A 26,156-nucleotide genomic window follows, 5' to 3' on the forward strand; every position below is an offset into this window, starting at 1 on the left:
CTGAGTGTCAGATTCCTTATCTGTAAGATTGCATTTGTTTGCCTCAAGGATCGTCAGCCTCGATCCAAGTTTTGACAAGGAATGAGGCTGAAGTCAATATTCTTGCTGGGAAAATCCCATGGACAGAGGAGCCTGGCAGACGGCAGTCCTTGTGGTTGCCAAGAGTCAGATGTGACTGAGTGACTGAGCACATACACACTTTGATAATTAGAACTCATTATAGAAACCTTCTCGGAGAACAATGGCACCCCACTCCAGTACTCTTGCCTGGAAAATCCCATGGACGGAGGAGCCCGGTGGGCTGCAGTCCATGGCGTTGCTAAGAGTCAGACACGACTGAGCGACTTCACTTTCACTTTTCACTTTCATGCATTGGAGAAGGAAATGGCAATCCACTCCAGTGTTCTTGCCTGGAGAATCCCAGGGACGGGGGAGCCTGGTGGGCTGCCATCTACAGGCTCGCACAGAGTCGGACATGACTGAAGCGACTTAGCAGCAGCATAGAAACCTTCTATTAAGGCTTCTCAGGTGGCTCAGTGGTAAAGAATCTGCCTGCCAATGCAAGAGACATGAGTTTGAACCCTGGGTCAGGAAGATCGCCTGGAGAAGGAAATGGCAACCCACTCCAATATTCTTGTCCGGGAAATCCCATGAACAGAGGAGCCTGGTGGACTACAGTCCATGGGGTCACACAGGAGTCAGACATGACTTAGCAACTGAACAACAATGTCAGATAATGTTTGGGCTTCCCAGGTGGCACTAGTGGTAAAGAACCCGCCTGCCAATGTAGGAGACAAAAGAGACTCAGGTTCGCCCCTGGGTCAGGAAGATCCCCTGGAGGAGGGCGTGGCAACCCCTTCAGTATCCTTGCCTGGACAATCCCACGGACAGAGGAACCTGGTGGGCTACAGGCCATGGGGTTGCAAAGAGTCAGACATGACTGATGGGACTTAGCACACACGCACATAGAAACCACAGTCTGTAAGTTTCTCTCACAGTTTCATCTCAGGAGTCTACAGTCTCCAGTGTCCCATATGCTGCATGGATAGGCCTGGTAGGGCACACTGTCATCTGGGCATTAAATATGGAAGAACTATGGCTCGCCCACAATGCACACATAGCATCATTGTCTGATTCATACTGCCTCACCAAGAACATACAATTTGTGAGAAGCATTTTAAGAAGTTGCCCAAGTATGATGGCTTGGTGTTAGACTCATCTCTTTGCTTTGAATTTTGTCTGGCAGACACCCCATCTCCCTTTTCAAATGCTACCTTGGTAGTGCTCCCCTCCAGGGAGGAAGATGAGTCTTATAAGCAACTGTTGTGCTAAATGATTCAATAGAGGCTCAAAAATTGGAATGCAGGAACAAGGGAGGATTTAAACCGAATTGGGGCCGGGTAGGATGGGTGGTGCTGGGCAGGGCAAAAGTTTATGATGTCAAGTTTTGGCAGAATCTAGCAAACTAGAAAACTTCAATGTGACTGGGCAAGAATGTGTAAGATTTCGTAACAGCTTTCTGCTTTGCTCTTCTCACTGCCTTAGAATTGAGAGACTACATGATGATCTGTCTTTTCCTAGACATCCTCCCTGAGTCAACACCACAGTCTGTCTAGATTCTAGACAGTGGTCTCAGCCTCATCCGATTCAATACCCATGTCCTTAACAACTAATGCGAAATGCTCCTTTTAAAAAAATTCCCGATTTATTCATTATTATCCTCCTGTAACAAGTACTGTCAGTGCCCTACCTTGTCCCTTTTGGTGCATTCTACGTCCACACTCTGTGAATGCACACATGAAGCAGGCTGGAAGGCCCAGAAGTAATGTTTTCTGGGGAAAGCCCTCCACCAGTATCTGGCAGCATTGGGATGAATAACCCCACTCCCTGCCCCTTGTTTCTCCATGGGTTAAGCACCACAGTACCCAGAGCAGCTTCTTGCTTGATAACACCTTTTACTGTCTTTCCGCCCTTGCCCTGTCTTAATACCCCACTCCCCTACTAATGTTCTGGATCACCTTCCAAGCAAATCACCTCACTAGAATCCTTGCTCGGTGTTTGATTCTGGGGAAGCCCAGACTAATGCACTTACTTACATGAAACAAACAAACAAACAAAATCCTAGTAATAATGAGAAAGAGAAATTAAGTAAATTTCTGTTAATTAGTAATTTACTAATTACTTAATTTCTATTTAATTAAGTAAATTATGTGGCTGGTAAGATACTATTACAATGTATAAAATGGGATATCATTATACCAAAAGATATAATGAAGTAACACGTTTGCACCTATAAAAGAATTCTCTAGGGAATCAGCGGCTTTGAATGCAGACAGACACAGCCGCAGCCTGGTGTGTTGCAGTGTGTGTTATATACTGTAAGCAGCTTTACTGTCAATGACATGGTTTTTCTGAAATGGTGGGCTTGATAAAGTCCAAGCAAAACGAAGTAAATTCATTCTTCAGTTATGGTAGTAACATTCCAGAAAATTCAATGTACATTAAAACTGTGCAAAAATACTTTGTGTTTATAAAGAGAAGTTGAGTTTTGGTGTGTGTGTGCTAAGTCGCTTCAGCCGTGTCTGACTCTTTGTGATCCTATGGACTATAGCCCCCCAGGCTCCTCTGTCCATGGGATTCTCCAGGCAAGAATACTGGAGTGGGTTGCCATTTCCTTCTCCAGGGGATCTTCCCTACCCAGCGATTGAACACAGGTCTCTTATGTCTCCTACATTTGCAGGTGGGTTCTTTACCATTAGCACCACCTGGGGTCAGATAATTATAAGTTTTTTGTTTTGTTTTTCTCAGCAACATGAGAGTCCAGTGGGACATTTGAAAGTTTACAGGGCCTGAAGTGATTTCCCATCATGTAGGGTAACTTCTGTCTGTCAAACTAACTCAAAGAGCAGGGAGCATGTCTGCTTTGCCCTCATTTTCTTGATCCTCGTCCTGCTGGCTGAAATGTAGGCCTGAGGGCTGGAGATCCAGCCACCATCTTAGAGCAGGAAGATGAGAATCACACTGCATCCTGAGGAGGCAGAACCGTGGGCTGGAAGGAGCCTATTCTCTAACAATTTCAGGAGTGGGGCAGCCCTACTAGCCCTGGGATGTCTCTGCCTCTGGACTCTTACACGAGCAAGATATGAACTTCTACTCTGTTCAGCCACTATTGTTTGGAGTTTCTGTTTCTTTAAACCTACTTATAGCAATATATAAAATAAACTCTAATGGTATTTAGAGCAGTAATCCATAACTTTTGCAACTGTGACCAGTGCCATTGGTGCAATGAAAGGGAACAGGGCCAGATGGACAGGCTAGATGGAGTCAGGCCAGAGAAGGCCCTTCCAAACTCAGAATGGTGGTAAAATCAACAAGGCAAAGAGGTGGGAAATAAACAAATATAACTTGGTCCTTTGTTTAAAAAAAGAGGGGAACAGGGACTTCCCTGGTTGTCAAGTGGCTAAGACTCCACACTCCCAATGCAGGTGACCCGGGCTCAATCCCTGGTCAGGGAACTAGATACCACACGCTGCAACTAAGACCCAGCACAGCCAAATAAATAAATAAACACATTAAAAAATAAAGTGTCAAAGTATTTATTTAAAAATAAAAAAGAGGGGATAGAAGGAATGTTTTGTGAGTTTTCTCGTCCACGCAGCTGGTGGTGGTGAATTTAGAGAGGAAGTACCACTGGGCAGGACCCAGGACCATTTTATCTGATGTGGATCCTGGTGTGAATGTAGCACAGAGTCCAACTTGCTCAGTTGGACTATTGCTAGTTGAAAATATATGCCTTTATATGTACTAACAGCTATGGGGCCAATGTGACTGGATGAGCTGTGTGCTGTTTGTTGATCTGTTCCCTAGCTCTGAATCCCCTCTGAAATCTTGGGCAAGGAGGATGATACAGTCAGACAAAGGATCAGATCTTCCAGATGAAAAAGACAAGAAGGACGAGAAGCTCTCTACGGGAACCAATCCGGAGAACGGTATGTGGTGCCAAGTTCCTTTTATAGACCAGAAAGGCCTTTCAGTATCACTCTAAACATGTGATCCAATTTAGGGGCAGAAATTCTGATAGATTTATTCTGATTTCTATATGGACTTGTTATACACTCTGAAGTGTACTGTTGCATCTATTAGTGATATGTCCAAGCAATTTTTAAGGCAGAAAGGAAAGAAATCGATACAGTAGATGAGGAATCTTTTTTTCCTATCCCACAATGTTTTACTTCTATTTAGAACTTTGCAACTTGTTCACATTCAGAATGTCATTGCAACAAATAGGATTTCTATGAAAACACTTATAAAAACAACCATTTGCTAAAATCTGTCCAGTCCTTTTAATAGTGGAACCCTGAGGTTTGTATTAAAAGCCTTTTTATTGGGAGAGACTTTCCTGGTGCTACAGTGGCTAAGGCTCCTCACTCCAGAAGCAGGAGGCCTAGGTTCGATCCCTGGTCGGGGAGCTCTCACATGTTGCAGCTAAAGATTCCGCAAGCTGCAACTGAAAGAGCCTGCGTGTCACAATTAAGACCCAGCGCAGGCACATACATGAGTAAATATTTTCTAAGAGCCTGTTGGGAGAGTTTTTCAGTAAGAATTTTCATAAAGGGTAAATACAGATGACTGCATATTTGAAGGATCCAGAAAACAACTATATAATTTTGGAATAAACCAGAGGCTGTTAGGACTGAGGAGGGGAAAGCAATACTGCTCTCATAAAATTTTTCATCTGTATATTGTGATCTATTAGTTCATCTAATGTTAGCAAGAACTCTATAGCAAAGCAAGTATACCCTCATTTTCTATAAGGAACTAGTTCCCAGAGAGTTGGATGGTTTTCTGAAGCACACACAGTGATAACAGAGCCAGAAGGTAGATCTTTCGGCTTTAAATGCAGTGTCCACTCCTCTCCTTTTGAGCCCCTGGAGCCTCCTCAGGGTCTGAATTGTCCTTCCTGTTACACCTGCCCTTCTTTCCGCCCTCATCTGCCACTCCATCTCTGCCCTCTCCTGTTCCTAGGGATCTCGCACCTCCTGAGGCTCGTGCTACAGGAGCTGAACCTGTTCTACAGCCGAGACGTGAACGGAGTGTGCCTCCTGTATGACCTCCTCCACTCCCCGTGGCTGCAGGCTCTACTCAAGGTGAGCGCGCCACTGTTCTGAAGCCATGGCCTTGGGAGCGGCACCTGTTCATCCAGCAATGTCGCCTGTCACATGGCGGGAAATCTCAACAGGGAAAAAGTTCAAGGAAGACCTACACAACCCCAAGTTCAGGAAGGAAATTACTTGAGTGGAAAAGAATATAGCAGCTCCTCTCTTTTCTGCCCTCACCTTCCTCTCTTCCAGGGGCCCCAGGATCACAAAGCAGCCACTGAAAATGGCCATCAGCAACCCCATACGCAGCTGTCCATAACCCTTTGTCCTTGAGGTCAACTCAGGACAAATAAAAAGGCTTTAAAATATCATTCCTCTTTGTTTTTATAAATTAGGAAATGAAATGTCCACAGTTCTGTTTAGGTATCTTAAGTTTTTCTTACTCTGAAGCTCTCTTTTATAAGTTGGCTGAAATTTCACACTATACAATAGTGTCTACTATCTGACTAAAATTTTGTTCTTCTAAACAAATGTTATTATCAAGAAAGATCCTTTTGAAGTTATTTTTGGGGGATGTGTTTCCTTCACTTAGGTGTGAAATGTGGTCAGCCTTATGGTGCATATTAATATTTTTAAAAGAGGTGTCAATGTATTTAGTGTGAACACAGAAGTACTCCTTACAGCACTGGCTTTAAAATACCTGATTTCTTTATCCATTGCTGGACACAGATTCCTTTCCCCCATGTTTTGGCTTTTGTGTACTTGCTAAGTCACGCAGTTATGTCCAACTCTTTGTGACTCCATGGGCGGTAGCCTACCAGGCTCCTCTATCCATGGGATTCTTCAGGCAAGAATCCTGGAGTGGGTTGCCATTTCCTTTTCCAGGGGATCTTCCCAACCCAGGGATCGAACCCAGGTCTCTTATATCTCCTGCATTGGCAGATGAGTTCTTTACCACTAATGCCACTTGAGAAGCCCTTGACTATTATGAATAAAGCCTCAGTGAACATGGGGTGCAGATACGTTTTTGAGATAATGATTTCATTTTACAATATCCTCAGAAATGGGATGTCCAATGGAATATTATTCACCCATAAAAGGAAGAAATCTTCCTTTTTTGGGACAGCATGGGTGGATCTCAAGGCAATATGTTAAGTGCAATAAGTCAGAGAAAGACAAATATCATGTCATCTCACTTGTATGTGGAATCTAAAAATGTGGAGCTCATAGAGACAGAGAGAGTAGTGGTTGCCAGGAGCTGGGGATGGAGGAAATGGGGAGATGTTGGTCAAAGGGTACAAGCTTCTAATTATAAGGTGAAAAAGTTCTGGCAACCTAACAAGCCTTATTAAAGGTTGGCACACAGGCTGCCTACCTGCTGGCACCGTTGCCCAGGCTGCTTCTCCCCTTGGCAAACCTTTGTTCAGTACATCATTCTCTCCTTGCTGCCCCTCTGCAGGTTTATGACAGCCTCCAGGAATTCAAAGAGAAGAAGCTCGTTCCTGCCACACCCCATGCACAGGCGTTATCCTGTGAGGTGAGGTGCTTTCTTTCATCCAAAGAATAGTAGTTTTAACATGATGCCATTTTACTCATAGTGCTAGTTTAAATGCTCTAAATATTTAATTGGTGACTATGCATCTAATCCTTGCTTCTAATTGAGCTTTAAAAGAAGAAAGACAATTGGCCTCCTGCCTCCCCAAATTAAAACAAAACACATTTCTAGAGAAATGTGTCTGTTTTTCTCTTTTTCCCTAAATATTCGACTCGGTTATGCTGCTGCTGCTGCTGCTGCGTCACTTCAGTCGTGTCCGACTCTGTGCGACCCCGTGCGACCCCATAGATGGCAGCCCACCAGGCTTCCCATTCCTGGGATTCTCCAGGCAAGAACACTGGAGTGGGTTGCCATTTCCTTCTCCAATGCATGAAAGTGAAAAGTGAAAGTGAAGTCGCTTAGTCATGTCCGACTCTAGCGACCCCTTGGACTGCAGCCTACCAGGCTCCTCCGTCCATGGGATTTTCTAGGCAAACGTACTGGAGTGGGGTGCCATTGCCTTCTCCTGTTTTTCTGCTAATGATCTCCAATTTTACTTCTCCAGTCTGGACTTCTCCGCTAAATTATACTCTTATATCCACTGTCTCCTGCCCATTTTACTGTTTAATGGACCCTCCAGTTTAACAGGTCCCAAACTGAGCTCCTAATCATCCCCACCCCAAAGCTGCTCCTCCTCCAGCCTTTTCTATCTATTTTTGTTCTTGCATGGGGCTTCCCAGGTGGCGCTAGTGGTAAAGAAGCTTCCTGCCAATGCAGGAGGCACAAAGTTGTGGGTTCGATCCCTGTGTTGGGAAGATCCTCTGGAGTAGGAAATGCAGCCCTCTCCAGTATTCTTGCCTGGAAACATTCCATCGACAGAGGAGCCTGGTGGTCTGCAGTCCATGGGGTTGCAAAGAGTCAGACATGACTGAGCACAATTTTTGTTTTTGTGGTGCTTAAACCAACATCTTTGGGATCATCTTTGACTTTCTCTTTCTCTCATACCCACACCCAGTCCTTCAGCTCTGGCTTCAAAATACTCTGAGCTACACCACCTCTGCTGCATCACTGCATATAGCCATCATTTTCTCTTACATGGATAATTGCAATGTAGCATCCTGCCTGGTCGTCTCCTTCTACTCTTGCTCCCTATCTATTCCTGTCATGGCAGCCATTAAGACATTCTGAATTAAAGATGTGTCAAAATGTGTCACTTCCCTGCTCAAACTCTTCTACAACTTCTTATCTCAGAGTAAACATCAAAGCTATCATATAGGCAAACATAGTGCTACCTCTCTTGGATGTTGACTTACCACCCTCTCCCTTATTCACTCTGCTTCAGACTCATGAACCGCTTGTGGATGTTTGAATCAGACATGTTCCTGCTGCAGGCCCTTTGCATTTGCTTTCCCCTACATCAGTAATGCTCTTGCCTATATATCCACACGATATGCTTCTACATCTCCTTCCAGTTTCCACTGAAACGTCAGCTTCTCACAGAGACTTTCTCTGGTCACCCCATCTAAAACTGCAATCCCCTCATAGCACTCTCTATCCACCCTCCTTGTTTTATTTTTCTTCTTAATTAATTCTTTTCATCATCAAATAAAACTATTCTTTTTTTTATTTACACATTTTACTTCTTTTCTGTGGCTCCTAACAAAAATGTAAATTCTATGAGTGTGGGGGTTTGTGTCTGCCTATTCACAGCTGTATTTGCATCACTTAAAACAGTGTCTAGGGACTTCCCTGGTGGTCCAGTGGCTAAGACTCTGCCCTCCCAAAGCAGGGGACCAGGGTTCGATCTCTGGTCAGGGAACTAGATCCTGCATTTCAGAAAAAAATCAAAGATTTCGAGCACTACGACAGGCCCAGCACAACCAAGTAAATAAATACATACATATTTAAAAACAAACAAACAAAAAACTATACCTAGCACATAGTCAATGTTCAATACATATTTGTTGAAAAATGGAAGTCGCTCAGTCATGTCTGAATCTTTGCAACCCCATGTACCATAGTCCACCTGGCTCCTGTATTCATGGGGATTCTCCAGGCAAGAATACTGGAGTTGCCATGCCCTCCTCCAGGAGACCTTCTCCACCCAGGGATCAAACCTGGGTTTCCCGCCTTGCAAGTGGATTCTTTACCATCTGAGCCACCATGGAAGCCCAATATTTGGATGCATAAATATAATCCATTTTATTTTTATTTATTGTCCAAACCACATTAATAGAAACTTTTAAAAAGAAAAAAAATAAAGCCTTACAGCCAAAACTCCAGTAATCAACAACTCAAATTGTTCTTAGCTATCCATGGGGAAACACATACATGTGATTTTATTCAGCTGTAACTCTAGTGAGTGGAGGTGAAGTTTGCTAAACCTCTTGTTTTCATTTGACTGGATGTGATGTTGCTTGACTGGTGAGGATTTACAGAGTTAAATTCTTGAAAGCTCTTATGTTCTATCAGAAGCCAGGTCTACACTTAAACCAAAGCAAAGGGATCAGAATTTATTCTAACACTTTTTTATTGTTGCAACAAACATTAAAATTACTAATCAAATAAAAGCCTTAAAATACAAATTACCATTTCGTTTTTTAGTTGAAAAATGGAACATCCCATGGGATTAAAGCTACTTGGTTTTCCAGGTAACTGAGCCTGTACCTGGAGAACTCAGATATCTTAACTTGCCCATAAAGCATTCACATGAGCAAACAGTCACTTTAGAGGCACTGAGGAAACTGCCTTGGCACATATGATCTTACACGATTAAGTTAGTCCTTCCCCCAAGTCTGTGAGGTGCCAGGACAAGGGCACTGTGGTTTAGATCTATCCCCAGTCTTGGATTCTATCTGCTGTAATGAAGTTTAGTGAATAAGGAAAAAATGCTAATTTCACCTGACTTTAAAGGTGAAGAAGAAGGCTTTAGTAACAGCTTTTCTTAGGTAAATATCATGTCAATATACCTGTTATCCAACCTGGGTGATGTTAACTAGGTGATAAAGATTATTAAAAATTCACATGTATGTTTTCCCACCAACCAGGTAGTGAAGATACTACGCGAAACCCCCAAGTCCCCTGAGATCCAAGAGCTAAGACAGATCCTCCAGGCTCCACACTTTAAGGCAAGTGCTTGCTAAAATTGACAAGGTATAACCATCCAGCACATTGACAGAGTTGGGAAGAAGAAATAAAGATGTGCTCTTGGAATAGATGTTCTTTTACTGTATGTGGGTAACCAACAGATTATACTGAAAGATGTGGGACTCAGATGTGACTGATGGGCGACTTAATCTCATTGGTTATGGAGCCAAGCCGGCTCTATTTATATGGAGGCATTCAGGACTTCCCATGGCATCTTGTTTTCCCCCTGAAAAGCCACCATTCCTCTAAAATTCTGGGGGACAATTAAGGCACCATACATCCTTTCCAACTGGGAAATATTTTAAGTTTCAGAGATAAAGTGTATGAAGGTATTTGGAAAAAACAGTATAATAATGAATAGCTCTATGAGGGGGTATATAAAGAACATTTGATTGCAGAACAGAACCCTACCTTACAGGTTTTGAGACCAATTTATCAACAAATTAGAACTTTAAGAGAATATCTGCATCTGGAGCAATGGAATTTTTGAGTCAAAAAGTTTTATTTCACAAGATAAGCCTACATAATTTTCTCTGAGTTCCAACAGAGTTCTGTCCACCAGTCTCAAGCAGAGTTGTAGAATGACTACTTCCCCACCCCATGAAATGAAATTTTAACACACCGGAACTATTTGATCGTACCCTAAACCAGGGGACTGCTTTTTCTCATCCTGTTTCACATGGGATCTTAGGTGTCATTGACAAATTAAACCAGCAAGATGTTTTGATTACTGCCTCTCATTCTACCTTGCCTGGGGAAACTATTACAATAATTATTTTGTAGTTCAAGTTTGCAGGAGCATCATGGATTACATGGGTTTCCAGGAAATGAGAACATGACAGAATACATTTTATCAGAAATGAAAGAATAAATTGTGTGTTGCTTACCCTCTCTGTGCCTTGTTTCCTTATCTATAACATGGGGACAGTAAATATACTTGCCTCATGAGGATGTGTAGAAAAGGGAACCCTGGTAAATTAATGCAGCCTCCATGGAAAACTGTATGGAGGTTTTTCATAAAACGAAAAATAGAGCTACCATCTGATTCAGCAATTCCACTCCTGGGTATATACCCCCAAAAAACACTAATTTGAAAAAAATACAAGCACTCCAATGTACATAGCAGCACTAGTTGCCAAGGTATGAAATCAACGTAAGTGTTCCATCAACAGACGAATGGATAAAGACGATGTGGTACACACACACACACACACACACACACAATGGAATACCATTCAGCCATAAAAATGAATGAGATTTTGCTATTTGCAGCAACACGGACGGACACTTTGAAGGAATTATGCCAAATGAAATAAGTCAGAGAAAAGACATACTGTATATCACTTATATGGGGAACCTAAAAAATACAATAATCTAATATGACAAAAAAGGAGCAAACTCACAGATACAGAGAACAAGCTAGGAGCGACCAGTAGAGTGCGAGTGGGGAGGGCCAATACAGGAGCGAGGGGGCGGGGAGTGTGAGCTACTGTGTGTGAGACAGGCTACAGGGATGTACTGTACAAACACGGAACACAGCCAGTGTTTTGTAATAACTGAACATGGAAAGTAAACTTTAAAATTATATAAAAATAAATTTTAAAAGTTAAAAATATATGTGTACACCTGCCTCAGAGTTACTGTAACGATTGAGTTAATCCACATAAAACACTTAGAACTGTGCCTGGTGCGTCCCTGTTGGTTGTCGTCGTGTGTCTCACACAGTACTGAGTCAGCATCTTCTAGGTGGGTGCATTCTATGCGTGAGGTTCATTTGCCTTTTCCTTCTCTGTTTCCAGGCCTTGCTCAGCGCCCACGACACGGTAGCTCAGAAGGACTTTGAGCCTCTTCTTCCCCCACTGCCAGACAACATCCCTGAGAGTGAGGAAGCAATGAGGATTGTTTGCTTGGTAAAGAACCAGCAGCCCCTGGTAAGGAAATCTTTTCATTTAGGATTACACCAGGGTTAATTGGGAGCTAAGTTATCTCTAGTAGTTATTTAGACAATATTTTTTTTAATAAAAATTTTCTTTAATTTAAAATAAGCAAAATGTTTCAAAGGCCAAAAACAGAATCACTGGCAGTTTTCCTTATGCATGTGTTATTTAAACTAATAATTTCTCTTTATTTAACTATTAACTTCCCCCATCCAATCAAGGATATCTTTGAGCTACAAATTATTCTCCCTTTTGGTGAGGGTTATGTGTTTCCCCTCTTCTGCTGATTTGCTGATTACCTACCTGTCTTTCTGACTTTATCATAGCAATCCTATTCCCAGCTAGGCATGGTTGCCAACAGAATTTTGTAATGCTTGTCTGTTCTGTTTCTTCAGTTGGCCAGAGGAAAGCAGTCAAAATCAGTGCTGTTGTACTTTTTCCTCATATGATTCTAGCAGAGATCACTGCTTCATCTTAGGATTCTTGAAATTTAGTGTGGTAGGTAGCTTGAAATAACTGTTGGGCAATATTCTTGTTTGTGGTCACCTATAGTGTGAGGCACTCAGGCAACACGAGGGAATCCATGATAACAATGGCTAAAATATATTTTAATCAATTTTGCCTGTGATTTCAAGCACTTTACAGGTTGTAATGTTTTCACCAGGAAAGATTTCTGCTTAGTGTTTTTCTTTTTTAACAGCTATGAGAAAAAAAGAAATTATTTTATTATTTGGCTCTGTGACATGTATATGTATTTCACCTAGTTCTAATGTATTTGCCTAGGTATTTTCCTCTGTTAAGGGGAAGCTAAGTAAGGCATTAATATGATTTTCTAAGCATATTTCCTTTGATTAGGTTGGAATCGTGGAAGTTCTGTTTATCTCTGGAAGGATCTCAATATTATTTGATGTCTATGTGGTTGAATAGAGATTCTGGCAGACCTGAGTGAAATGGCCTTTCCTTTTTGATGACATGGTATACATATGGCCCTGAGTGTGAGTGATAGTCACTCAGTCGTGTCTGACTCTTTGAGATCCTATGGACTGTAGCCTGCCTGTAGGCGCCTCTGTCCACAGAATTCTCCAGGCAAGAATACTGGAGCGGTTGTCATTTCCTTCTCCATGACCCTGGTTGGTATGAATTCCCTTGTTTGAAAGACCAGAACGACATTGAGGGAAGCCCCCAGGAAAGTGGTCATGTTACGTAAAAAATGGGTTCCACTGTACTCTCTTCCCAGGGAGCTACCATCAAGCGCCATGAGATGACAGGGGACATCCTGGTGGCCAGAGTCATCCATGGTGGGCTGGCCGAGAGGAGTGGTAAGCTGGAGCAGTGGTGTGCAAGCAACCGGGAAAACAGGGGACCCCGGTCTCCTATGTGAGGTCGAGCCTTTAATAAGTTCCACTGCTTTGTTACTAAGAAGGAAGACAGAAATATTCCAGAGAAACCAACCCCGTTGCCCTTCCTCACCGAGTCCCTCCATTTTATGCATTAAATTAATTTTCTGTCACTTTACATTCCCACATAAACCTAACAAGCTAAGCATCATCATGCTACTGTATAGATGAGGAGACTGAAGCTCACAAAGATTAACCACCTAACTTGCTTGAGGTTCACAGTTGGAGTTAGGGTTCAAGGCTAGGTCTGCCTCTCTCTATATTCCCAACTTTCACTCTCCACTTGGTCCTTCTGCTTTCTTAAAGGCACAGCTTTTCCACATCTTCAGACTGTTGTTGCTTGCCTTTTCTATCTGGGAATTGAATTTCCTTCTTTTCACTGCTGTGCTTCTGAAACCATCAGTTATCTACCTGCTGTCCCTTGTCCTCCCTGCTCATGACCCCGGAAACCTGGTGTAGAATTCATACACCAACATTCTTAGAGAAATTACCCAGAGACTTCCTAGTTGCTAAGTCTACTGGCCCTCCCTTAAGCCTCAGTTCTATTTTTACTTCTCTAGCACATTTGATGTTGAAGATAGCTTTCTTGAAATTTTCAAGAAGCTTCTTGTCTCCACTGTCTTACCTCATAATTCTCAAGGCTTAATCTTAACCCCCAAGTTTCTCTACACTTTCTCTTTTGAAGAATACCCCCACCCCATTTCCTTTTCATTTAACCTTTACTCACGACCGTGACATCTTTATTTTTATTTTTAAATTTAAGTGGTGCTGGGAAAACTGGACAGATACCTGTAAAAGAATGAAATTAGAACACTTCCTCACACCATACACAAAGATAAACTCAAAATGGATTAAAGAACTAAATGTAAGACCAGAAACTACAAAACTTTTAGAGAAAAACATAGGTAGAACACTTGATGACATAAATCACAGCAATATCCTCTGTGACCCACCTTCTAGAGTAATGGAAATAAAAACAATAAATAAGTGAGACCTAATTAAACTTAAAAGCTTTTGCACAGCAAAGGAAATTATAGACATCTTTATTTTTAGTCTTATCTTCTTACCAATGTTCCAGTTCCATTTTACAACATCAGATTAGCAAAAATAAAAGTATCACCTTTAGTTAATGCCCAGTGTTGGTGAAAAGGTAGAAAAAGGCAATTCTCATGTACTTTGGTGGTAGTGTAAATTCAAATAACCAGTTTGAATTTGGTGGTTATTTGTAAATTCAAATAACCAGTTTATTATTACTATTGTTTCACAGTAGAATTTAAGATGTCAGAGCATGCTTAGGTTAGTGAGTTTGTTAAGTAGTGTTGGGATGGCTGCCGCCCTTTTTGCGAGTTATTTGGCACCCCTCTGTTTTGTGTTCCGGTTTGCCTAGGGCTGTTATACGCCGGGGACAAACTGGTGGAAGTGAATGGAGTTTCAGTTGAAGGACTGGACCCTGAGCAAGTGATCCACATTCTGGTAACAAGTCTTCTCCTCGATTTATCCATGACTCACTCCGTGTTGCATCCAGCCTCTGGCGTGTGCGCCGGGAGGGGGATTCGAGTCCCTCCCGGCAGCCTACTCTCTCCAGGCCCTAGAACTTGTCTGTTTCTATGCATCTCATCCCCCTCACGTACTCCCTCTCCCCAGTTGATCTGGACCCTGCTGGAGATGTCCCTTCCCAAGCTGCTCTTTCAGCCTCAGGAAGACGGCCCAGGTCCTCATCACCTGGGTTGCTCTGTTGGAAACTGAGCCCGGGGTGGGCAGAGTGAGACTGTGGAGGAGAGTCTGAACCTGAGCAAACCACCCCTTGCTCCCCTAACATTTTTATGCAGTTTCTTTGAGGCAGCTTTGAGGTAGAAAAGAAGTCCCCAGAGGGCAGCAAATGGGGAGGGGGACATCTTTGCTGGCCCTGCCAGTCCTTGTGGTTGAGATGGGGATTTATGACCTGATTATATGAGCTTTTGGTTTCTTTTCAGTTCTCATTCCCATCCTTCCAACCATTGCCTGGGTCACCGTTCAGCTGTCAATATAGCCATAGCGTCATGCCCTGCCCACCTCTCCCCGTGCACACCCCCCTGTGGGGCCCGAGGTCGGTTATTATATATTATGTGTACTAGTGGTTCTCACACTGGGTTCTTGCAGGAACTCTGGATTTTCATAGATGTGCCTTAGGGACTGAGATGAGAAGTGGTATAATAAGGAGTATGTGTACCTGCTAAGTCACTTCAGTTGTGTCCAACTCTGTGTGACCCTATGGACTGTAGCCTGCCAGGCTCCTCTGTCCATGGGGATTCTCCAGGTAAGAATACTGGAGTGGACTGCCATTTCCTTCTCCCTGGGGATCTTCTCAACCCAAGGATTGAACCTGAGTCTCTTGCATCCCCTGCATTGGCAGGCAGGTTCTTTACTACTAGCGCTACCTGGGAAGCCCCCAGTAAGGAGTATATTAAGCACCTAAATATTTTGCAAACTGCTATGCAAGATTCTTTGTGGTTTAAAATGTACTGCCAAAAGAGCTTAAAGGACTGTCAGTCACAGATACGCATGTGTCCACCACAGTCCTTTTGGTACCAGCTGTGGAGTTACCATGACAGTGGGATCATGAGATTCCTGAGTGAGAATGAGATCTTTCTTGTTCATCTCTGGATCTCCAGTGTCTGTCATGGTGTGTGTTTTGGGGAGTGGGGCTGAGGGGTGTGTTCCTACCTCCCACATCAAGCTAGGAGGTTCTCTGTCTCCTCTACCATTAGTTTAGAGGCTTGTCAGTACCCCTGAGAAGACTTGGGATCTTCTTCCCCATCAGATGAGGCTGCCTGATACAGAAACAAGTGTTTAGGAAAGACTTACTGACAGAGACATGAAGAGTGAAAGTCAGATCAAGAGTTCCTTTCCCGTATTTGCATAAACTTCTGCTCTACTCCCGCGTAGCGAAAGGAGAGTTGGAGACTGCTTTGACCTGGCTCGGGTAACTACGGAGTTTTATTGCATGTTGGGAATTAATAGTTTAGCACTGGCAGCAAGTCGGAGAAGGTTTTTATCCTTCGTTTTCTCATGCACTCAGGGTCTAACGCGAAAAGCAAGACTCGAAGCTTTAACTAGAGTGCAACTTGAATCTCAGTGCTATCACTCCTTCACTCATTCGAATGAAATATTTATATGACTGTCCAATATGTGCTAGGCGTTAGGAGGTGGTACAGATATGAGAATATATGAACCTTGACAGCAAGGAATGACAGTAATAGATACCATTTATTGTGAGACTATTTTGTCGGAGGGTATTTATTTAACATTATTTCTAATCCTTGAAACAAAGATGAAGTTAAAGCAAAGCTCTTTAAGATTGATTTTTTTTTTTGACAGTATTAATAAGTTTTCAAAGTCATTGTTTCTGATGATTACTGTCTAGGGTCCTGGCATTTCTAAGCAGAGATATAGTAATTAAGTGACAATTCTGAAGTTTTTCACCTAGCCTGTTCAGTCTGACAAGTCCAACTCTTTGTGACCCCATGGACTGTAGCCCGGCAGGCTTCTCTGTGCAAGGGATTTTCCAGGCAAGAATACTGGAATGGGTTACCCGTTTCCTTCTCCGAGAGATCTTCTGGAACCACAGATCCAATGGCAGGGGCTGGGGGCGTTGGGGTTGACGGGGCGGGGGTGGGGGGCGGTGGGGAGGGGAGGACTCCTGCATTAGTAGGCGGATTCTCTACTGCTGAGAGGCTGGGAAAATGACTAACTCCTACCTACCCCAACAGTATACATGGCTGATGTCACGATGTCCTTACTATGACTCTACACTGTGAGGAACCTAAAAGTTCTTACACACGACAAAGATGATACTTCGTTGGTTAAAAAAAAAAAGAGTTCCTTTCCCTCCTCATGCTTTGGGGGAAAAGAGCTTGCTGAGTGTGGTGTCCTGATGAGAGCAAGGTGGAGGGTACTAGGAGAGTCCAGCCTCAGGACCCTGGACCCCACACAGCAGGACAGAAGTGAAGCTAAAGTTCTTCTAATGTCCATTTCTGGGTGGTGATATTTAGCTGTTGAGCCCTTGTAAAAGCCCCTGTGGGAGATGTCACCATTTGACCTGCACACATTGTTTTTAACTTTCACCTGCCAAACCCTAATAACCCAGTAAAGTCTGAGGTTTGCCATTCTCTCCTCTGACATTTTCTAGGCCATGTCTCGTGGCACAATTATGTTCAAGGTGGTTCCAGTTTCTGACCCTCCTGTTAACAGCCAGAAGACGGTAAGAATTAACTGAACCTTCAGACCCACACAGTAAAAACCTTTACCCACACACAGTAAATCCTCCACAATAACAGCAAAAAAAAAAAACCACAAAACAAAAAAACTTTATATTTTACTACTATCCTCTGTAATGTGTTGATCATTTGTTCAATATTGTATTGCATATTTTTCAACACTGATGACATGAGACGCAAATCAGTAAATGAACACAGTAAGAGAAGATGGGGGTATTGAGAAGTTAAGAAGTAACATCAGGAATGGTGAACATTTGAGCAGAGACTTCTCAGAGCTAAAAGATTTTATTCCCAAAGTCACTTTTTTTTTTTTCATGGCTCTTAGACTCAGTTCAAGAAGGGATTTCTTCTTGGTGAAGATGGAGAGGAAAGATAGCACTAGTAGGTAGAAGAGTCAGAGAGATGATTTTAAGTCTTAACAACCTGGGGGTAAGGATTCTTCTGATGATGTCATTATGTGCCTACCATCAGGTGTATGTTCGTGCCATGATCGAGTACTGGCCCCAGGAGGACCCCACCATCCCTTGCATGGATGCCGGGCTGCCTTTCCAGAAAGGAGACATCCTCCAGATTGTGGACCAGAATGATGCTCTCTGGTGGCAGGCCCGGAAAATCTCTGACCTTGATACCTGTGCTGGGCTAATCCCTTCTAACCAACTTCTGAAGAGGTAAGAAAAGTCATTATTCCTGGACCCAAGACTGAGTCATCAGGAAATAAAACATTTCTCAGGTTTTTGCAATTAAGGAAGATAAGCAGTGTTACTGCAATTAAGATAGGAGGAGAGACAAGCAGATAGATGAACACACACTGGTCTATAAATCCAAATGTCAACTTGTCAATATGCCCTAAACATCTTAAATACCAAAGGGACCAGGATAATCATATCAACTAGAAAAGAGAGACTAGTACTTGGGAAACTAAAGTTTAAAAGGTAGTTCTGGCTCCCTCTATTAACCTTTCAAGGCTGAGTTGAAAGCTCAGTTACTGAATCTCAATTCATCACCCAAGGAAGTGATTAGAGAGAGAAAGAAGATAGAATAAGAGGCCCAAGACTCAGCCAATGTTAAGAGATCACAAAGAAGAAAATGGAGCCAGCAAAAGAGACTGAGAAGGAATCGCCAATGAGACAGGATGAAAATCATGATGTTAGAGTGTGCTGATCAACTATGTTCACCACTGTTGTGGAGACTGAGAACTGACCACTGGATTTAGCAAAGGAGGTCATTGGTGATCTTGATAAAAGCAATTTCAGTGGAGGGGTGGGCCAAAATCTGAGTAAAAGGGGATTTGAAGACATTGAAAACTGAGCACAGAAAAGTCTTTGCAACATTTTGTATAAGGCAGAGCAAAGCAGTGGAGAAATAGCTAGAGGAGAGAGCAGAGTAGTATGAGAGTTTTTAGATGGGGTAGATAATGCTAATGGGGGAAATCCAGTGAGAGGGAAACTTTCCTGATACAGGAGAAAAAGGAGAGAATTGCTGCTGTTATCAGTCCTTGAGGAGGCAGATGGAGAGGTGATGAAGTCTATAAGTAGAGGGGTTGGCCTTGTACAGGATTCTGAACAGTTTACCCACAGTAATCGCAGCAGTAGAGAATGCAGAGTGTGGGCACAGCTGAGGATGAGGGATATGGTGCGAGCTTATGGAAAGTCTCTTCCATCTGCTCTTATTTTCTTATCAACCAATGTCATGGCTGAGAGTAAAGTGGGTAGGAGATTTTGGGAAGGAAAGAGGAGAAAGCTTGAAAAGTTTCTATGAGAACTGGAGAGAAATTGATTGACTAAATACAGTCATCAGCATTAAGGGCCCACTTAGGCTTCAAGTTCATAAATTTACAGTCAAATTTACATAAATTTGGTCAGCTTCCTGGGAGGACAGGTCCAGACTAGACAGAGAGTCAGACTTAGCAGTAAATTAAGAGAGGGAGAAGAGAGTGTCTTTTATGAAGGATCATGACATTTATGTTAAGGAGGGAGGTGACAGTGTAGGATCAGTGGAAAGGAAGTCAGGTCAGTGGATTATAGGTTCCTAAGAGGTTGATAGATTATTGGAGTGGGAAGACAGAAGTTGCTGGTAGAAGAAAGGGATGCTAGAAATTGAAATTATAGAGATTGTAGTTTTTGGAACTGAAAGGTCTAGGGGATGACAGTGGGAGGCAGTAGCTAAGGTCATTGGAAGAGAGGAGATCAAGGAACCAAGAGGCCAGGGTGTTGGAAGAGGCATTAATGTGCCAAATAAAAATATTCATGAATTATGATGGAGCAGTGTTAAGAGCTGGAGAAGGCAATGGCACCCCACTCCAGTACTCTTGCCTGGAAAATCCCATGGACGGAGGAGCCTGGTAGGCTGTAGTCCATGGGGTCGCTAAGAGTCGGACACGACTGAGCGACTTCACTTTCACTTTTCACTTTCATGCATTGGAGAAGGAAATGGCAACCCACTCCAGTGTTCTTGCCTGGAGAATCCCAGGGACTGGGGAGCCTGGTGGGCTGCCGTCTATGGTGTCGCACAGAGTCGGACACGACTGAAGTGACTTAGCAGTGTTAAGAGCATGGGAGTGAGCAGGAATCATCTGAGAATGGCTTCCAGAAGAGTCAGGAGGAGGGTATTCAAAGTGAGAGCCTCTTCTAGGGAAGAGGGAGAATGGTCTGGAGATGGCAGGGCAGAGACCCCCACCTCCAGGCCCTGTGGGGTGAGGGCCTTGTGGTATGCTGGAGCCAGCCCTCAGAGCCCGTGTGCACCCTTCCTCATGGTCAGTGACGTCAGATGGCAGCTGGAAATCAGTCACAGTGGGAAGTTGACAAGACCGAAATCAGCTAAGCTGCGCATCAGGATTCCCCTCCCCCTCGAGTCTGGGCTGGTATACCAACACAAGCCTGGGAGCAAGAGGAAAGGGGAGCAGGGACCTCCGGGGACCTGGGTTTAGTTAAGGCAAGAAGGTGAAAAGTGAAAGTGCAAGTATCAGTCACTCAGTCATATCTGACTCTTTCAGACCCCATGAACTGTAGCCTGCCAGGCTCCTCTGTCCATAGAATTCTCCAGGTAAGAATACTGGAGTGGGTTGTCATTCCCTTCTCCAGGGAATCTTCCTGACCCAGGGATTGAATGCAGGTCTCCTGCATTGCAGGCAGATTCTTTACCATCTGAGCCACCAGGGAAGCTCCAAGAAGGTCAAGTGTGGTGAGAGGCTTCACTGAAGGTTTTCTACCAGTTCTAGAGAGTGTGAGAAAGGGTGTCAGGGAGCGGTGGATGGTAGATGGAACAGGGATTAATGTGCAGAGGATAAGGAATGACCCGAATTTGGGGGCTGAGGACACGCACCAGGGATAAAGGCCTAATGAGATTAGTCCTCATGGTCTCAGAGCAGGGAGTGGTGTGGAGGCTCTGGTGGGGGTCTTGCAAGGAGCACACAGAAATGACAGGCTTATTGGATCAGTGCACAAATAAAGGGCAACAGAAGGAGTTGAAATTCATGTGGCTCTAAATGGACTATGGAGAGCCTCACAGGTTGGGAGGGAAACCAGAACATGTGGTGAATATTCTGAGACCTGCTGGAGCGGGCTACCACACCAGAAACGGGGGTGCCAGGGCTCATGCACTGAAGCCTTGGGCATATGAACTAGGGTCATGGGCTGGGTGTTAACTCTAAATCAGTTTGGCTCTGAGAAGATGCTATGAGGCAGGACAAAATAAGAAAGACTGTACATTTGCAGAACGTATTTGACAATGTGTGTGGAGGCTTCCCTGGTGGCTCAGATGGTGAAGAGTCTGCCTGCAATGCAAGAGACCTAGGTTCGACCCCTGGGTCAGGAAGGTCCCCTGGAGAAGGGAATGGCTATCCACTCCAGTATTCTTGTCTGGAGAATTCCATGGACAGAGGAGCCTGGCGGGTTATCCAGTCCATGGGGTCACAAAGATTCAGACTTGACTGAGCAACTGACACTTTGGAGGTGGAATCTTGTTCACTTGGTTGGAGGCAACAGAATTCTAGAAAACTTTCTGTCCTGGGTCTATCTCACCTGGGTTAACCTGGGTTCTATTTTTTTCTCACAGTGTATTTGTTTTTGCACAGGAAGCAACGGGAGTTCTGGTGGTCTCAGCCGTACCAGCCTTACAAACACCTCAGATCCACCATCTGTGAGTATGCTGACACCTCAAATCCAGCGCTTGCCTCATGGGGAAGCCAGCTCCGTCTCTTCCAGGACTGGCTTCCTGCCCAAAGGAGGATCTTTAAACGTCCCCATGCCCCAAATGGCCTCCTGGCAGCCGTCTGAAATCCTACCGTAAACATTCATTCCTTGGGATTTAGAAGACTTTTCAGTTTTCAGTTTGTGAAAATGCAAATGTCCTTGTGTTGTGACACTTTCAGGGTCCACTCCCCAGCTTGAAGTCCCCTGAGGTGTCTATGGCTAGTCCATGCATTGTACATCTACTGGCAAGCAAGGCTGCGTGGTGGTGTAGTGTGTGTGCCTTTGACAAGTAAACATGGGACTGAATGAGTTCGATGAGTGTAGTTTGTTCACTACACAGTGTTTTCAGATGGCAATGGGGCAATGGTCAGCAAAGGCATCCACGGTGGCAAACGCTTGTGAATGACTTACTGCCTTAATGAGGGATGTTAGCTTGTAGAGTGCAGCTAGACCCTACTGATCAAGGCCCTTCCGATATGCTCCCTGGCAGCAGTTACAGAAGGGGAAGAGGCACCCCGAGGAGGGAGAGGGGCATAGACGTAGACTTGCCCATAGAGAGTTCTCACCCTCTTTATTTCTCAGTTCTCTAAGCCAAAAATTCCCATTTTTTTTTCTCTTGAAAACATGACAACTATAAAGACATTTTTTGGGAAATAAATTCTTAGAATTCCTTTACACTGGCAATAGTTTCATACTACCTTCCAGTTATGGAACCGTATTTGACATGATTATAGTAACAGCTGCAGTACTACCTTTTATCTTTTTTCTCTAATGTAACATTTTATGAGAAACATTTGTCATGATATCATCTTCATGGTGATATTCTAGTTATTTCCCCTGTGCTTTGAAAAAAATTTTGTTTACCAAACCAGATTGAAGGACTTCTTTAACTCATTTTCCTATTTTGTTTATCAAAGGCATAAGAAAAGTCTAACTCAGCTTTAATCAGTATCTGGTAACCAGTAGGACCACTTGTTCACATTTAATTTGCTTGCACAGGCTATGTGCCACTTCTGTTAGACTTTTGCAAAGTCCATCTTGAAAAGAGTTTGCAGCTCTGTATTATTATCTTCACATATTTCTGAGTCCAAGAATCCCAGGTATGGAGCCCACTGACTTAAAGGATCATTTCTCGCAGAGATGTTTTTGATGGAGGACAGCACTATCTGAACTATCGAGTCATTTCTTTTTAGTTTTTGGAGATGATGTTACAAATAAATATTTCTAAATATGAAATATCAAAATGAAATATTATTTCATATAATTCTGTTCTGCTTGAAAGTTACTATAGGAAAAAAAATCTCAGGTAAAGATACTGATTCAGAAGGTGTACACAACTTTATTACTCAAGAGTTATTGAAAAATTCCAAGCATATGTTAGTTTATACACAGTTACTAAAGAGTTATTTACTGAAGATTCACTGTAGTTGTCATCTGTTTCCCTTCCTCCTTTCTCTCTCTTCCTTCCATCTTTTCTTCCTCTTTCTCTCTTCCTTTCTCTTTCTTCTTTTCATTCAAGGTTTGAGTTCTAAAAATATAATGAATCAATAATAAGTGCCTTAATTCAAAATGAGTAGAATGCAACTCTTGCAGAGTTTATTAGGATAGAAGGGAATAGGATTTGCCAGAAGCAAACAGATTCTGTTTCCAGCAAGGCTCATGAATGTATTGGTTTCTATAGGATATTCACTTAGCATTTTGTTACTAAATCTCCACTGAATTTTTAGAGAATAATTTTGGCACTTCACTTTTATTAATGTGGGTAAATTCATCTGATAAATTATAGCATAAAATATTGTGCTTTCTCTCTTTCCCCCCTTGCTTCAATCATCTGTACCCAGCGATTTCTATGGAAGAAGGTAGGAAACAGTATTTGTGGGGAAAAAAGCTTCATTTCCAAAAGCCACCTAGAAAATTCCTGTAGCTTTCTTAATTCACTTCATTTCAGCTGTTTAATAAGCTCTTTCTGTGTGCCTAATAATGTACTAATCACTAATACCCTAATTTATAAAAAGATGTCAGTCAAAAGAAAACATATGCAGGGTTTGGGTTACACTGTAAAGAGTTTTGAGTTGAACAATTTTGAAAGTTATATTCTTTTATTCTCATATATATATATATCCTAACTAAAGGTAAAAATAGTTAATCTTATTGAGCACTTACCATGTGTATGAGCTTTTCCTGCATTATCTCAATCTATCCTACACAGTATGTATTGTTACTACCCTCATTTATAGATAGAAAATGGAGGCTTAGAGGTAAAATCATTTGTCCAGCATTCAAAAGCCTATGCTTTTATAATTTTAACCATGTGATGTCCTGTAGCCTCCCATAACATATATTTTCATTTAGTACAATAGAGTCCTTTTTATCTATCTGAGTGAGTGATTGCTGTAAGAATAACATGATATACGGTGGTCTGAGTTTCATTGCCATAGCCTATACATAGGGGATTTTTGCAGAGAAGGCAATGGCAACCCACTCTAGTACTCTTGCCTGGAAAATCTCATGGACGGAGGAGCCTGGTGGGCTGCAGTCCATGGGGTCGCTGAGGGTCGGACACGACTGAGCAACTTCACTTTCACTTTTCACTTTTCTGCATTGGAGAAGGAAATGGCAACCCACTCCAGAGTTCTTGCCTGGAGAATCCCAGGGATGCGGGAGCCTGGTGGGCTGGTGTCTATGGGGTCGCACAGAGTTGGACACGACTAAAGTGATTTAACAGGGGATTTTTGTTGTGATAGTAACACATTTTAATTTCATTTTTTCCCTGTCTATGCTCTTTTATAGATGATGACATGAAGATTGATGAGAAATGTGTGGAAGCAGGTAGCATTTCTTGATAGATTTACTACTAGGAGAGATACAAAGCAGCTCAACTATAGATTTTCTGAAGCAGAGTCAGTCGAAGGACCCATGGACCTTTTTCTCTGGAAGAAATGTGTAAAATAAGTCCCCACCCCAGCATTTTCCTGTGGTTCTGACACTCAGAAGGGAAGCACAGGTGGAAGGATGTCTCCATGCTCCAGACCAACCTTTTAGAAAGTGTTCTAGAAAGCACTTTTTGGAAACGATCACAGAAACACACAGTAATGCTCTAGTGTTACATTCAGTAACATTCAGGAGAAATTCTAGAATCCACATGCTCTTTGTGAAATACTATGGAATACTGAGATATCAAAATTTTAAAAGCAAAATATCCAGTTATTGTTTGATATCATCTTCTGGTAGATTCCAGTACAGATCAATAGTCATGGGTTCCAAATTTCTGAGAGATATATTAAAACTTTTCACATTTCTATCCTTATACTTTTTGGAAATTGGGAAAAGATGTTTCAAATTTAGTGGCAAAACTAAGATTGACTCAAGAATCACTAGGATTTTGTTGGAAGACTAAATGGAGAGTCTTTAGTCTGATAAGTGAATGTGTCTTGGCTTTACAGGTTAATCTAGTTTTAGAAATTAAAGAATGACATGAAATGTTTAAATACTGAGTATTTCAAAGATTTACATATATTTCCCAGAACAACTACAGAATAATGTTGACATTATATTTATTCTACCAAGAACACATCCTGGGTGAGTGGTTTTAACTAGCAGTAATATTCATTTCCTTTCTATAATTTTAATGAAAAGTTTTTATTAGGTTAACCAGTCACATCTTTCAAGTTCAAAAAACTAGGAAAATATATTCAGTAAAATTCCCTCTCTCTTCCTGTTTCCCTACTCAGTTTTCTTTCTTGAGGCAATAAACGCTCTGTTTCTTTGGCATCCCTCCAGACATATTCTGTGCAATGATGTATGTTTTTTCCTCCTCTCCCACACACCTCATTCTCACCTCTTTTTAAAACACAAATGCATGTACTCTTTGATGGTATGCTATATACACTGTTCTGTTCCTGTTTTTTTTTACTTAAAATTGTATCTTTGGAGGTGATTCCATCATAATACATAAAGAGCCTCCTCATATTTTTTTAAACAGCTTATTGATTAGGTAAGTTGTTGTGCATTTATATAATCACATACTGGTAGACATTTGAATTATGTCTAATATTTTCTATTATAAACAATTTCATACATGAGTAGACCATAGATGTAGCATCACCAGATTCAAGGATGTATTAGTAATATTGCTATATATTTCAAATTGCTCTGCATATAAATTCTAGCTTCTCAATGCTTAATGTCTCCTTAAAACACTAACAATAATCATTTTAACTGATGAGGCATTTGCTTTATCTCAGGTATTTTTCAGTCACCTAAACAACCCTAACCTGTCAAGCTATTTGTCTCCTTCTTCCGCTCATCCTGCTCCCTTTGCTTATAGACCTCCAAAGCTTCAGGCAGGCCTCTAGCAGCAAAGCTGTGTAACATCCAACCAGATATTGGAGTTTACCATGACATTCCACCTTTCCCTTCCCTCTGAGTCTCTTTTTGATCTTATTTATCCTTTTCTATTTTATGATTTTATTTATTTTAAGCTCCTGCTTGTATCCCTTCTTGTCATCACAGCCCAGCTGCTTATATATCTCATTTAAAGCTTTATTGCCACAGACACACCCCTGAGTTGGCCTTGGTTTAGGAAAAGCATTTTAA

The 26,156-nt window shown here is 42.4% G+C and overlaps 1 protein-coding gene across 1 annotated transcript in view; it reads left to right on the forward strand.

Annotated features, from left to right (window-relative positions):
* Positions 1–3,901: 3,901 nt before the first annotated feature.
* MPP4 (MAGUK p55 scaffold protein 4) overlaps positions 3,902–26,156 on the forward strand; it is a 40,538-nt gene continuing 18,283 nt past the window's right edge. The window contains exons 1-12 of the mRNA XM_005904247.2: positions 3,902–3,989; positions 5,026–5,147; positions 6,559–6,636; positions 9,681–9,761; positions 11,580–11,711; positions 12,955–13,036; positions 14,502–14,587; positions 17,283–17,354; positions 17,842–18,038; positions 21,443–21,507; positions 23,402–23,419; positions 24,351–24,389. Coding sequence (XP_005904309.2) covers positions 3,902–3,989; positions 5,026–5,147; positions 6,559–6,636; positions 9,681–9,761; positions 11,580–11,711; positions 12,955–13,036; positions 14,502–14,587; positions 17,283–17,354; positions 17,842–18,038; positions 21,443–21,507; positions 23,402–23,419; positions 24,351–24,389 — 1,060 coding nt within the window. The remainder of the gene's footprint in view (positions 3,990–5,025; positions 5,148–6,558; positions 6,637–9,680; positions 9,762–11,579; positions 11,712–12,954; positions 13,037–14,501; positions 14,588–17,282; positions 17,355–17,841; positions 18,039–21,442; positions 21,508–23,401; positions 23,420–24,350; positions 24,390–26,156) is intronic.

The sequence above is a fragment of the Bos mutus genome, chromosome 2 (genome assembly GCF_027580195.1).
Source record: "Bos mutus isolate GX-2022 chromosome 2, NWIPB_WYAK_1.1, whole genome shotgun sequence".
Taxonomy (NCBI): domain Eukaryota; kingdom Metazoa; phylum Chordata; class Mammalia; order Artiodactyla; family Bovidae; genus Bos; species Bos mutus.